General features: G+C 44.0%; 1 protein-coding gene across 4 annotated transcripts; it reads right to left on the bottom strand.

Moving 5' to 3' along the window:
* Positions 1 to 371: 371 nt before the first annotated feature.
* LOC140719118 (uncharacterized) lies at positions 372 to 10209 on the bottom strand. Of its 4 annotated transcripts, XR_012096864.1 has the most exons (4): positions 10171 to 10209; positions 7831 to 8009; positions 4177 to 5945; positions 372 to 4105 (listed from the first exon to the last, which is right to left on the bottom strand). XR_012096864.1 is itself a non-coding variant. In XM_073033504.1 (3 exons), the coding sequence occupies exon 3, from the start codon at positions 5191 to 5193 to the stop codon at positions 4429 to 4431; it is 765 nt and encodes a 254-aa protein (XP_072889605.1). In that variant the 5' UTR covers positions 5194 to 5945; positions 7629 to 8009; positions 10171 to 10209; the 3' UTR covers positions 372 to 4428. The 4 variants fall into 4 exon arrangements, 3 of the variants coding, with proteins under 3 accessions (XP_072889605.1, XP_072889606.1, XP_072889604.1); XM_073033504.1 differs by having other exon boundaries at positions 372 to 5945; positions 7629 to 8009; XM_073033505.1 differs by having other exon boundaries at positions 372 to 5945; positions 7644 to 8009.
* Positions 10210 to 15592: the final 5383 nt, after the last annotated feature.

Here is a 15592-nt window from a genome sequence, read left to right as displayed (position 1 = left end):
TGTGAAGGTTAAAAATTCAACAAATTGCCTGTGTGAACTTGCTGGTATCTGAGCAGATGAGATGATGGAGTAAACCTCTTTAATCACACAGCACAGGTGTGCAGCCTCTTGGTGTGAACTCACTATAGCCTCACAAGGTGGGATCACTGAGTGAATCCTTTCCCACAGTCTGAGCTGGTGTGAACTCACTGGTATGCCTGCAGATGGGATGACCAGGAAATTCCCTCTTACACAAACTGCAGGTGAATGGCCTCTCCCCAGTGTGAACTCTCTGATGTGTCAGTAGCCTAGATAACTGAATGAACCCATCCCACAGATGGAGCAGGTGAACAGACTCTCCAATGTGTGAAATCTCGGGTGTGTCTGCAAAGTTCAAAAATCAAAGTAAATTTATTATGAGCATACATTTATATCACCATATAAAACCCCGAGATCGGTTATCTTGCGGGCATATACAGTAAATCCAAGAAACACAATAGAATCAATGAAAGAGCTGACCCAACGAGACAGACAATAACCAATGCACAAAAGATAATAAAAAGCATAACCATAATTCCCTGTGGCAATACAGGACTAGTTAGATAACACAAAAAAATTATAAAATATACATAATAGAAAACCAACAAATTCAAGGTGATAAATGCAGAAAGTGCCAAGAGAAGCCAGGAACAATCTAACACATAAAAGGATCCTGAAGCAGTTTAACTCAATCTGATTACTTACACAGGTACAATCAAGTGGCAAACATCATTCACCAAAATCTTGCTTTAAAATACAAACTCATAGAAGACACTATACCTTACTGTCAATACAAGCCTAATCCAGGTTTAGAGTCAGAGTCCTACAAATTATATTACGACCTGGCTATTGTTACAGATAGGGTAATCCATAATACCCATCTAAATATAATACTACAGGAAAAACAAGCAAAGACAACTTACTGAATAGATATAGTTGATCCAAACACACATAACATAAATAAGTCAATAGTGAAAAACCACCTGAAATATACTGAATTAAAACAGGAAATTGAGAGACTATGGAACGTGAACAGGGTATACATTGTTCAAATAGTTATATATAGGGTCCCACAGTCACTACACAACAGCATTAAACAATTAGGCCACACAATATTTATGTAAAAAGCTACAATACTAAACACCACTAAAATAGTCGAGAAGTTCATAGCTATTGAGAAATAAGCCATGTTTGGCTATGCATATACCTCAGGTTTTACCAGTTTGAGATGAGAAAAAATAAAAATATAATACCTTGACACACCTTCTATACACAGACGATTTAAAACTACATGCTCCTTCATCAGTAAAGCTAAAGCCATTAATTCAAACAGTACAACTGTTTTCTGAAGAAATGAACTTTGTACTAGCTCCACAGCTTGGGCTTAAGACTGTGAATCAGCAAGAGATGAGGAACAACGGTGCACTCATTCTCAAGGAAACATGGCTTCAGGGCACCATTCTGGATGTGGCCATCCAGCGCGAAGGTTTCAGGTTGACAGGAATCCAGCGATCTCAGGCAAGACCCGCGGTGGCGGTATCTGTATTTACATAAATAAGAACTGGTGTATTTTGTGTTACCATCACAAAACACATTGTAATGCTGCCTTTACAGCTCTCAGGGAAGCAAGAACTGTGGTTTCTCGTTCTATCAAGGTGGCAAAACGGGAGCATTCTCAGAGAATATACAGCCGCTTCTGCAATACCAGGGACACACTGTGCCTGCGGCAGGGAATTCAAAGGATTATAGTCTACAGTCTACCCTGGACATTGGTGACCAGGATGCCCAACTCCACGACAGGCTGAATGATTTTTACGCCTGGTTTGATGCACAGAACAAAGTGCTGGCGAGGAAGGCCTCTCCCACCCACCCCCCCACGCCAAGGAAGCAGACACTCTGTCTGGCTGAAGCTAAGGTGAAGGTCACAGTCAACCCATGCCAAGTCGCGGTGTCTAATATTAAGTCAGGTTCTGGAATACTGCACAGCCCAGCTGACTGATGTGCTGACAGATATAGTCAATACCTCTCTGGAACAGTCCATCGTCCCCTCAGTTTTCAAGGTGGCAACTATCATTCCTGTGCCAAAGAAGGTGACAGTAACCTGTCAAAATGGCTGTCGTCTGGTGGCATTGACATCAACTATTATGAAATGCTTTGAGCGAATTATCATGGAGCACATTAAAGCCTTTCTCCCAGCTGCACTGGAACCTTTCCAGTTCGCTTATCACTCGAATTGATCCACTGATGATGCAATAGCCTCTGCCCTCCACTCTGTCCTATTCCACCTGGAAAATGGGGTCACATATGCCAGACTTCTGTCTACAGAGTTCATTACAGCATTTAACACCATTATACCCCAGAAACTGGTGGGGAAACTGTCCTCGCTGGGTCTCAACACCTCCCTCTGCAACTGAATCCTGGATGTAACAGAACTTTAAACATAAAGATGGATATAAGAGAGCTATCAGAATACAAAACAGAGCAGCATGATACAATACAATCGATGGATGATTATACAATTGATTTTAGTGTGATAAAGGGAAAACTTATGACAGAATTTACTTCAAGGCTTAAGAAAAGCTGCCAAACAGAGCTCAATTGTAAAAACATAACAAAGGCAATAGACACGTTTGTTATACCTATATTAACGTAGTCATTTGGCCTAATGTCTTGGTATGAAACCCAACTGGAAAGTTTACAAAGAAAAATAAGAACTGAAATGAAAAATTTTAAATAACATTGTACTCGAATGCACTTAGATTAACACAACCTAGGACAGAAGGAGGAAGAGGAATAACAGATATAAAAAATTTACACAACAGTCAGAAGAAAATTATAAAGATATATTTTCATCAACGAAAACAGGAACCAGTGCTCCACACATGCATGCAATTCTGATAAGAAGTATACACCACTGAACTTAAGTGAAAGGAGAACCCAGAAAAATGAAGAAATTATCACTATAGAAGAAAATGTTAACCAATTGAAGAGCATGACCCTCCATGGAAGACATCCCAAGAATGAACAGACTAGATGTCGACAAGAATCCCTGGCTCAGTGCTGGAGATCTCTTCCCAGAAACAGAAGGGTTCCTTGTGGCAATACAGAACCAGGTGGTTAACACAAAGAATTATCAACTATACATTATAAAAAACCAACAAATTCAAGACAGTAAATGCAGAAAATGCCAACAGAAACAATCTAACACATTACAGGATCTTGCAGCAGTTTAACTCACTGATTACTGACACAGGCACAATCAAGTTGCAAACATCATTCACTGAAACCTTGCTTTAAAATACAAATTCATAAAAGACACCATAACTTACTATAAAGTTATGGTATAACTTTATACCATAAAGTATAAACTTTATGACTTTATGGTATTGACTGAATCAATCTGATTCAGTTTTAGAGACAGTGCCTTACAAATTATATTACCACCAATCTTCTGTTATAGATATGACAATCATCCGGATATAATATTACAGAATAAAGAAGCAAGAACAACTTACTTAACAGATATAGCCAATTAAACCATAGGAGTTCCTCAACCAGTGGAGGGCCTCGCAAACAGGTATTGTATGTGTCAACAAAGTCAATCTATTTTTTTTTCTCTATCAATCAGCTTCCAAATGTTGCTACTCAGTCATTCGTTGCCATGTCCCCTGCTCCTCATCACGTGCTCTTACCATTACCCCTGCCCAGAGCCCCAAACCCTGCCCTACACTGACCCATCTCTGTTTTCTGACCCTGGTTCGTTGAACATCCAGCTATCATTCTCCATTCTGTTTTCAGACTTTACATGACAGTGGTATACTCAAATAACCCAGCTGTGTGAGGCACAGTTCTTTAGAAGCAGTAAAAATGACCCATAATACTGAAATGAGTGGAATAAAGAGATAACTACCAAAGTCATTCTTCCTCAGCTCAGAGATTTGAGGGCAAAGAACATGTCAGACATAACTGCAGTCAGCTCCTCATCTTCTTCAGTCTGAAGAAAGTCTTGCAGAAAATTCAAGGGAAACCTCTTCACCCACAGAGTGACTGCTTGGAACCAATCACCACAGGAAAAGTGGGAGTTGAACTGCAGGGATGGATTTAAAAGGACTGTCATGGAACAGAAACACTGGCAGGGAACAGCTGGGCTGAGTTGACCCTACTCTACATTAAGCATGTTGTAGATTCACTTGGCACCTGAGGCAGAGTTTGAAATAGAACTGATTTATTTGTCAGAGATCCAGAATATTAAACTCCAGACCCATTAAAGGTGAACATCAGCAGAAGAAACTCCTCCCATGTCCAGCGACCAGGGTGCAGAACTGGGTGTGTCGAGCAGCAGCAATAAATACAGAGTTTAACACCAACAGTCAATTTTGAACTTGCCTCTGGATTTAGCATGCAGCTTATTTAAACCTTTTTTCCAGTGTGAACTCGGTAGTGAGCTACGAGGTTGGATGAGTGAGTGAATCCCTTCCCACACTCAGAGCAAGTGAATGGCCGCTCTCCAGTGTGAACTCGGTAGTGGACCACAAGGGTGGATGACTGAGTGAATCCCTTCCCACATTCAGAGCAGGTGAACGGCCGCTCCCCTGTGTGAATTCGCTGATGTAGCTTCAATTGAAATGACCGAGGAAATCCCTTCCCACAGTCTGAGCAGATGAAAGGCATCTCTCCAGTGTGAACTGACTGGTGTGCCAGTAGGTCAGATGACCGAGAGAATCCCTTCCCACACTCCGAGCAGGTGAATGGCCTCTCCCCAGTGTGAACTTGCTGATGTACCTTCAGATGAGATGACCGAGTGAATCCTTTTCCACAGTCTGAGCAGATGAATGGTTTCTCCTCAGTGTGAACTGACTGGTGTGCCAGTAGGTGAGATGACCGAGAGAATCCCTTCTCACAATCTGAGCAGGTGAACGGCCTCTCTCCAGTGTGAACTGACTGATGTGCATGTAGGTTGCATAACTGAGTGAATCCCTTCCCACACACAGAACAGGTGAATGGCCTCTCCCCAGTGTGAACTTGCTGGTGTCTCTGTAGGTGGGATGATTGAGTAAATCTCTTTCCACAGTCTGGGCAGGTGAACGGTCTCTCCCCAGTGTGAACTCGCCGATGTACCTTCAGTTGAGATGAGTGAGGAAATCCCTTTCCACAGTCTGAGCAGGTAAATGGCATCTCCCCAGTGTGAACTGATTAGTGTGTCTGTCAGTGGGATGACTGCGTAAATCCCCTCCCACAATCTGAGCAGGTGAACAACCTTTCCCCAGTGTGAAATCGCTTGTGTGTCAGGAGAGCAAATGACCGAGTAAATTGCTTCCCACACGCAACAGCTGAAGTGTCTCTCTCCCTTGTATGCTCACTAATGTCTGCAGGAGGGTTGACTGAGCGAATCTTGTCCCACATACGGAACAGGTGAACAGTCTCTCAATGGAGTGAATTTTCCGCTTGAGTGGCCGAATGATTCGCTTTCCCCCATCAGAACAGGTGAACCCTCTCACCTGTGAACTTTTGAGGTATCTTCAGGCTGGATGCGTAAGTAAATCCTCTCTCACACACAGAGTAGGCAAATGGCATCTGCACACTAAATTCCCTGGTGTGACTGTAGGTAGACGAGTGAGTGAAACCCTTCCCAGACACACAACAAGAGACTGGCTCCTGTCCCCACTGTGAAGTCACTAGTGTGTCTGTAGGTCAGTTGAGTGAGTGAATTTCTTCCCAGACATTTAACAGGTAACTGGCCTCTGCCCATGGTGAATTCATCGGTGTGTCTGTAGTTTGGCTGAGTGAGTGACTCTGTTCCCAGACACGGAATAAGTGAATGGTCTCTCTCCCCACAATGAATTCACTGCTGGATCTGTGGCTCAGCTGAGTGAGCCCTTGTTGTTGTGCTTGAAAGTCCCATGCACAAATTCTTTGCAGCTTCTAACCTGTAAAAAGATTTACAAAATACATCAATGGGTGAAGGACAGCATTTCGGATGAGCTCATTTTAGTCTCGACAATGAGCTCTGACATCACTGTAACAAGGTTCAACCCACACTAGAGGAACATTTCCGTCTTCTAACTGGGCCCTGAACAGGCATCCAGCCTGACCATCAAATTCACTATTTTCCTGTCCGTATCACAATGGGACATCTCTACCCACCCTCAATTTGTGATGTCACTCAGTTTGACTCTCTTCATTAGTATTATTTCAAGTTCTAGTCATGTCTCACAACGCTACAAAGAGCTCATGGCTGATCCTGGAGACTTTCTCATTGCTCTCCCTTGCCCCCTCAGGTGGTTGATGGTGAACACACGATAACAATGCCAATGAATATGAAGGGGAGGGAGGTAGTCTTTCTCATTGGAGTGTAGCACTATTGTGATGTGAAAGCTACAGGTCACTTGTTACCCAGGACAAAGGTGTTTGATATCATTATGTACCCATAAGAGAATGGTACATATCCTCACCAGGTACAAAGATCCAGACCACGAGGAGGTAGAACACATGTGATTTTCTCAAGAACTAAATCTAATGGAAGGAGTTTGTGCTTGTTTTCCATGCAGCATTAATTGCCATTTTCATTGACTGGACGGTAAACTCTTCACTTGAGATTAACTCGGAGGTATATTTCTGTTCAGAGTTGCTAATCCTTGAATTAAATAATGGGAGCTCGGCAGTGCCTGAGATCCATCCACTCCTATTCCCTCTGCCTGCACTTCCAAACGCACCCTATGGACTGGCAGTGAATGCCGTGGTAGTGTCAACAAACAATTCTGTACCAGAACTGCCTGTGAACAACGTTATCAAAAGTGAAATCCTCGAGATGGGTCACAAAGCAACTCCCTTCATTGGTTCTGCCATGGTTGGAGCCTGTTACTTACATTCTGGTGGTGTGTCCTTCAAAGGTTTCAAAGGTACATTTAATGTCAGAGAAAAGCATACAATATATACTGTGAAATGATTTTTCTTTGCAACCATCCACGAAAACAGAGGGGTGCCCCCAAAGAATGAATGACAGTTAAATATTAGAACTCCAAAGTCCTATCACAGGAGAGCCCAACTATAAATGTATGGATGGAAATTACAATGGACATTTACAAAATGGAGAAGGTAACAGTATCTATTAATCATAAGCTGGAACAATTTGATTCATACTGGGAAAAATGGATTAACTATATAATGCCTCATAGGCCTGATTTTACTCTCACAAATCAATGAATATGTTGTAAAAAAAAATCACTCCCTACTTGTACATAGTTTTTTTTCCTTTTGCTTGTTTTTTCCTTCCACTCTTTTCTATAAGTGTATACCTCAGATAAATACCATGTGGAGATTTGTGACGTTTCTGATTATATGATATATATGTACAATGTCTGAAATACATCTTATGGAAATGTTTGTTTGATGAACTTCAATAAAAAAAATAAATTACAAAAAAGAACTCCAAAGTCCCCCCCAGCTCCCCTCCCTCCTTCGTGTAAGTAGCAGCAAACCCCCCCCTTCCCCATCAGCAAAAAAAACATCTGCACCCACCACCAAGCACTCAAGCGAGCAGCAAAACAACAACAAAGACACAGACTTGCAGTACCCCAAAGACTACTCGTTCACCCGGTAATTCGACATACCACAAAACACACCACCTAATAAGGAAGAAAGAGATATCTCCATTTCACAGTGAGAGGGTTGACATAACAAACAACTCGCTGGTTCATGATGTTTAAAGCCTGTTGCTTCGCTTTTTCTGAGCTTCGTGCCCAAAGATCTCAGGTCTCTGGACACACAACCACACATCTTCCGACTCCCATGATCTCCTGCCAGGCCACCAACCTTCGATCCTCCTGTCTCCAGAGCCACGAGATCTCTGACCCGAGAAGGCAAGCAAAGCTCTCAGGCTGCGCACTTGGCGTGTCAAATAACGGCCAGTCGTGAAACCCTGAGAGCGGGTCCCATTCTCGCAAAGACCAGAAGTCAGCATGTAACTCCAGGTCAGGGTCTTCAAAAGAACCCTGAAAGGGGAAAATAGAGATATTAAAGGTGGAAATAGAGCTGTTTACGAAGATGCAAGCAAAGGAGTCACCGTTTAGCGCCATCATGACTAAGCACTGTCCACCAAGTGATCTGGGAGATCTAGCATTTTGCTGCCTCATAGGGCGTTGGCTGAGGTCTCGAGGAAAGTATACAGCCTGGAGTCAGGAGTCAGGCCACAGGCCCATGACTGACTCCATCTCCCACTGATTAAAGTATGAGGAAGACTGCAATCATCCAGGCAGATTAGAGGGCGAGTGAGTATTCAGCACCATCTGTCTGCCTCTCACTTGCTGCTGCTGGAGGAAGATATCTGCATTTGATGCTCTCTCTTTCTACACTCCAGAGGGAAGGTCCTGGCATTTGTATGACCTCTCTCTCTCCCTTGATGCTGCCAGAGGACGGTGCTGGAGCAGGGTTGAATCAATGCGGTTTGTGGATTCTGGTCTTCCAGAAAGCTTTTGATAAAGTCCCACATAGGAGATTAGTGGGCAAAATTAGGGCACATGGTATTGGGGGCAGAGTACTGACATGGATTGAAAATTGGCTGGCTGACAGGAAACAAAGAGCAGTGATTAACAGGTCCCTTTTGGAATGGCAGGCTGTGACCAGTGGGGTACCGCAAGGTTCAGTGCTGGGACCGCAGCTGTTTACAATATACATTAATGATTTAGATGAAGGGATTAAAAGTAACATTAGCAAATTTGCTGATGACACAAAGCTGGGTGGCAGTGTGAAATGTCAGGAGGATGTTATGAGAACGCAGGGTGACTGGACAGGTTGGGTGAGTGGGCAAATGTATGGCAGATGCAGTTTAATGTGGATAAATGTGAGGTTATTCACTTTGGTGGCAAGAACCGGAAGGCAGATTACTATCTAAATGGAGTCAAGTTAGGAAAAGGGGAAGTACAACGAGATCTAGGTGTGCTTGTACATCAGTCAATGAAAGCAAACATGCAGGTACAGCAGGCAGTGAAGAAAGCTAATGGCATGCTGGCTTTTATAACAAGAGGAATTGAGTATAGAAGTAAAGAGGTCCTTCTGCAGCTGTACAGGGCCCTGGTGAGACCCCACCTGGAGTATTGTGTGCAGTTTTGGTCTCCAAATTTGAGGAAGGACATTCTTGCTATTGAGGGAATGCAGCGTAGGTTCACAAGGTTAATTCCCGGAATGGCGGGACTGTCATATGTTGATAGATTGGAGCGACTGGGCTTGTATACACTGGAACTTAGAAGGATGAGAGGGGATCTGATTGAAACATATAAGATTATTAAGGGATTGGACACACTGGGGGCAGGAAGCATGTTCCCGCTGATGGGTGAGTCCAGAACTAGAGGCCACAGTTTAAGAATAAGGGGTAGGCCATTTAGAACAGAGATGCGGAAAAACTTTTTCACCCAGAGAGTGGTGGATGTGTGGAATGCTCTGCCCCAGAGGGCAGTGGAGGCTGGGTCTCTGGATGCATTGAAGAGAGAGTTAGATAGAGCTCTTATAGATAGCGGGGTCAAAGGATATGGGGAGAGGGCAGGAACGGGGTACTGATTGTGTATGATCAGCCATGATCACAGTGAATGGTGGTGCTGGCTAGAAGGGCCGAATGGCCTACTCCTGCACCTGTCTATTGTTTCTAATTCATGTATGTGTTTCTAGCTTTTCTGGTTGCTCCTTTTTGTTGCTAGCTTGGGCAATTTCGAAACTGGGTGGAATGCAGATAATGAACACTGAGCTGAACTGAAATATGGCTTTTGATTCTGTTTTCCAGCTCGCTATGTTGCTTTTTGTGCGTGGGTGGAGTGGGCTTGAATTTTTTTCTTCGAATTTCTTTATATCGTGCCTGTCTCTGGGGAAGAATCTCGAAGTTGTGTACACTGCATGCATACTTTGATATTAAGTGTACTTTGAACGAGAAACAAGTCAGTCCCAACAACACGCATGCGCTGCAGAAATGGCGCCAGCAGCTTCGCTCATCAGCAGAAAGCTCCCCGGGGCCCGGGTACGGATCTTGAGGCTGAGAGAGGAAAAGGACCAGGACTGTCCCGGGTTTGCAGGGCCACGGTGCGTTCGGAGCTCGCAAAAATTGACCACCAGTCGCGGTGCGAACGCCGGAGCCAAATGAACCATCACTCGGAGCCTCGCTCTTACCTGCGGTAGATCCGCCTGAGCCTGTAGGCCACTGAGCGCATGCGCGACATTCGGGAGCGTTAGCGACCCTGACGCTTGCGCATTAGGTCGAAGGCGAATTCTCAAACGCGGGGGTTCTTGGGTAAGCAAGATGCCATTAATAGTGCCCGCAAGCACCGGTTCCACGCCCCATGCCTCAAAAACCGTCAATGTTTTTATGAAGAAAAATCAGCAGCTACTTTAACGCAGCAAGGTCCCACAAACAATATACTCAATATCATCAGGTATTCCGCGTGTCAACTGTCAATGCGGACTGTACTTACAAATGCAGATATAAAACACGAGATTCCTCGGATTCTCGAGATATATTGAGACACGCACACATTCAGGAGGAACTCAGCAGGTCGTGCAGCATCGATGCCGAGGAACAGGCAGCCGAAGCTCAATCCGAAACCTTTCACCAGTCAGCAACATGGTGAAGGAAGGGTCTTGACCCAAACCTTCGACTGTTTTATTCTTCTCCATTGATTCTGCCTGACCCGCCGAGTTCCTCCAGGATTTCTTCAAAAATAAGCGGATGAGCTTTGAGCGTGGAACAGTACTTGGGGCTATGACGTGGTGGCCATTACAGAGACTTGGATGGCTCAGGGTCAGAATTTAGATGTTTCAGAAAGGAAAGGGAGGGAGGCAAAAGAGGTAGGGGCGTGGCACTGTTGATCAGAGATAGTGTCACAGCTGCAGAAAAGGTGGACGTCATGGAGGGATTGTCTACGCAGTCGCTGGGTGGAGGTTAGGAACAGGAAGGGGTCAATAACTTTACTGGGTGTTTTTTTTTATAGGCCGCCTAATAGTAACAGGGATATCGAGGAGCAGATAGGGAAACAGATCCTGGAAAGGTGTAATAATAAGAGTTGTCATGGTGGGAGATTTTAATTTCCCAAATATCGATTGGCATCTCCCTAGAGCAAGGGGTTTAGATAGAGTGGAGTTTGTTAGGTGTGTTCAGGAAGGTTTCTTAACACAATATGTAGATAAGCCTACAAAAGGAGAGACTGTACTTAATTTGGTTTTGGGAAATGAACCTAGTCAGGTCAGATCTCTCAGTGGGAGAGCATTTTGGAGATAGTGAGCATCATTCTATCTCCTTTACAATAGCATTGGAGAGAGATAGGAATAGACAAGTTAGACAAACGTTTAAGAGTAAGGGAAATTATGAGACTATCAGACAGGAACTTGGACACTTAATTGGGAACAGATGTTCTCAGGGAAAGGTACGGAAGAAATGTGGCAAATGTTCAGGAGATATTTGTGTGGAGTTCTGCATAGGTACATTCCAATGAGACAGGGAAGTTATTGTAGGGTACAGGAACCATGGTGTACAAAGGCTGTAGTACATCTAGTCAAGAAGAAAAACAAAGATTACAAAAGATTCAGAGAGCTAGGTAATGTTAGAGATCTAGAAGATTATAAGGCTAACAGGAAGGAGCTTAAGAAGGAAATTAGGAGAGCCAGAAGGGGCTATGAGAAGGCCTTGGTGGACAGGATTAAGGAAAACCCCAAGGCATTCTACAAGTATGTGAAGGGCAAGAGGATAAGACGTGAAAGAATAGGACCTATCAAGTGTGACAGTGGGAAAGTGTATATGGAACCAGAGAAAATAGCAGTGGTACTTAATGAATACTTTACTTCATTATTCACTCTGGAAAAGGATCTTGATGATTGTAGGGATGACTTGCAGCAGACTGAAAAGCATGAGCATGTAGATATTAAGAAAGAGGATGTGCTGGAGCTTTTGGAAAGCATCAAGTAGATAAGTCACCGGGACCAGATGAGAGGTACCCCAGGATACTGTGGGAGGTGAGGCAGGAGATTTCTGAGCCTCTGGCAATGATCCTTGTATCATCATTGGGGACAGGGGAAGTTCTGGAGGATTGGAGGGTGTGGATGTTGTTCCTTTATCCAAGAAAGGGAGTAGAGATAGCCCAGGAAATTGTAGACCAGTGAGTCTTACTTCAGTGATTGGTAATTTGAGGCAGGATTTATGAACATTTGGAGAGGCATAATATGATTAGGCTTTGTCAAAGGCAGGTCGTGCCTTACGAGCCTGATTGAATTTTTTTAGGATGTGACTAAACACATTGATGAAGGTAGAGCAGTAGATGTAGTGTATATGGATTTCAGCAAGGCTTTTGAGAAGGTACCCAATGCAAAGCTTATTGAGAAAGTAAGGAGGCATGGGATCCAAAGGGACATTGCTTTGTGGATCCAGAACTGGCTTGCCCACAGAAGGCAAAGAGTGGTTGTAGATGGGTTATATTCTGCATGGAGGTTGGTGACCAGTGGAGTGCCTTAGGGATCTGTTCTGGGTCCTTTACTTTTCATGATTTTTATAACTAACCTGGGTGATGAGGTGGGGGGATGAGTTAGTAAATTTGCTGATGACACAAATGTTGGGGGTGTTGTGGATCGTGTGGAGTGCTGTCAGAGGTCAGTGGGACATTGATAGGATGCAAAACTGGGCTGAGAAGTGGCAGATGGAGTTCAACCCAGATAAGTGTGAGGTGGTTCATTTTGGTAGGTCAAATATGTTGGGAGTATTTAGTACTAATGGTAAGACTCTTGGCAGAGTGGAGGATCAGAGGGATCTTGGGTTCAAGTCCATATGACACTCAAAGCAGCTGTGCAGGTTGACTCTGTGGTTAAGAAGGCATACGGTGTATTGGCCTTCATCAATCGTAGAATTGAATTTAGGAGCTGAGAGGTAATGTTGCAGCTATATAGGACCCTGGTCAGACCCCACTTGGAGTACTGTGCTCAGTTCTGGTTGCCTCACTACAGAAAGGACATGGAAACCATAGAAAGGGTGCAGAGGAGATTTACAAGGATGTTGCCTGGATTAGGGAGCATGCCTTATGAGAATAGGTTGAGTGAACTCAGCCTTTTCTCCTTGGAGCGATGGAGGATGAGAGGTGACCTGATAGAGGTGTATAAGATGATGAGAGGCATTGATCGTGTGGACAGTCAGAGGCTTCTTCTGAGGGCTGAAGTGGCTGCCACAAGAGGGCACAGATTTAAGGTGCTTGGGAGCAGGTACAGAGGAGATGTCAGGGGTAGGTTTTTTACCTAGAGAGTGGTGAGTACGTGGAATGGGCTGCTGGCAACAGCGGTGGAGGCGGATACACTATCATATCCAATAGGTACACGGATCTTAAAAAATAGAGGGCAATGGGTAACCCTAGTAATTTCTAATGTAGGGAGACATTCAGCAGAACTTTGTGGGCTGAAGGGCCTATATTGTGTTGTGGGTTTTTTAGATGTTTCTAACTTACAACTGGATTCAGCCACCATGATAGTTGAAATTTAGAATAGAGGTTATTTAAACTTCCTCTCTGGTGTTTCAGCAGGTGGGATGAGTGACTCTTCACTCACTCAGGACAGAAGTGTGGCCTCCACTTATTGCGAACTCGCTGCAACATCACAAGATGGGCTAACTGATTGAATCTCATCCCACACACCGAACAGTTGAACAGACTCTCCTCCGGTGTGAACTTGTTGTTGCATCTGCAGACACAGTGGCCTAGTGAATCCCTGACAAAATCAGAGCCAGTGAATGACATCTCACTGCTACCAACTCTATGGTAATTTATCCAGTCAGATCACTGAAGTGTATAGTACACGTATTCCGGTCCTCTTTGCTACGACTGGTGTGATTTCTTCTCCAGGATCTCCTCCTCCACATTCAAGGATTGGTGTCATTCAAGAGCTGGTGAACTGACAGACAGAGTAGAACTGACGTGCTGTTGTGTTTGAGATTCCGATTCACAAAATCTTTTGCCTTTTCAACCCTGCAAGAAGTTTGCAAAGGATTTCAATGTGTAAAGGACAACATATCAGCTGAGATAACCTCAGTCATTATGGTGTTACAGCGAGGCACAACACAATTTGGAGGAACAACACTTCATCTTCTAACCCAACCTAATTCAGACATCCGGCCACAATATCAAATTCTCTGCCTTCCTGTCTGTATCAGAATGAATCATTTCTGCCCTTCAGCAGTCTGTGACTTGGCTCAGTTTGTCTCTCTCAATCAGTGTAGTTTCATGTTCTGGGCATATCTCATAGACTACTCAGAGCACATTACTCTGTACCCAGGGGGAAAAGAAGATTCTGGGGGTATCCAGAACTAGAGGGCATAGCCTCAAAATTGAGAGGCAACTCTTTAGGACAGAGGTAAGGAGGAATTTTTTTTTAGCCAGAGAGTAGCAAATCTGTGGAATACTCTTGCCACACTTCTGCAGTGAAGGCCAAATCTGTGGGTATATTTAAGGCAGAAGTTGATTGTTTCCTGAGCAGTCAGGGCATCAGATTCAGATTCAGTTTATTGTCATTTAGAAACCACAAATGCAATGCAGTTAAAAAATGAGACAACATTCTCCGGAACGATATCACAAAAAAAAGCACATAACAAAATAGATCACACAAGAAAAACCACATAACGTTTGGTAATTCCCAATCCAGAGTCCAGAGAGGCTGCTGCATATCAATATCGCGCTACCATCTTAGCACGTTTCCCGGAAAGGAGCTCCAATCCCATCAGACAAAACAAGACTACCCAGACACAGCAAGTCAAGAGACCAGCACTACCACCCAAAAAATCAAAAACCTACACAAAACCACATAGTTATAGTTAATATTTAGTTGCAACAGTGCAGACAATACCATAATTGATAAAAGACTAACTGACAAAAACCACATAATTTAACATATAGTTCCAACTGCAAAGCAATACCGTAATCTGATAAAGAGCAGACCATGGGCACGGTAAAAAATAGTCTCAAAGTCCTGACAGCCCATCATCTCACGCAGATGGTAGAAGGAAGAAAAACTCTTCCTGCCACGAACCTCCAGTGCCGCAACCTTGCCGATACAGGCCCCTGGAAGCACCTCGCATATCAAAGGATATGGTGAGAAGGCAGGTGTATAGAGTTGAGTGGAATCCGGAATCAGCCGTGATGGAATGATGGAGCAAACTCAATGGGCTGAATGACCTAATTCTGTTCCTATGTCTTGTGGTCTTATGGTCTAAGAGAAACACGGTGTCAGTGGTAGACAGTCAGAATCATAGCATGTTGAACAGAGGTGATTTCCTAAATGAGCAAAGGTGATACAATGATTTTGTCGACTGTCCATTCCTCTCCCTAGACATTGCCTGACCTGCTGAGTTCCTCCAGCATTTTGTGTGTGGCTGGATTAAGTGGATCATTTTCAAACTGGAAGGAGGCAACTTTGAGAGCTTTCAGAGTACCCCAGGGATCGGTTCAGTGTTTAATCACCAGGAGGGAACGAGACGTGAGATGTCCGAGTCTGCTGATGAAACAGTGGAAGGAAATCATTGTGATTCTGTATCAAGAGGTTCAGAAGGCAGACAGCACTTGGCCTTTAC

The sequence above is a fragment of the Hemitrygon akajei genome, chromosome 31 (assembly GCF_048418815.1).
Source record: "Hemitrygon akajei chromosome 31, sHemAka1.3, whole genome shotgun sequence".
NCBI classification, from domain to species: Eukaryota; Metazoa; Chordata; class Chondrichthyes; order Myliobatiformes; family Dasyatidae; genus Hemitrygon; species Hemitrygon akajei.
Note: the sequence above shows the minus strand (reverse complement) of the source record. Positions and strands in the feature narration are given on the sequence as shown.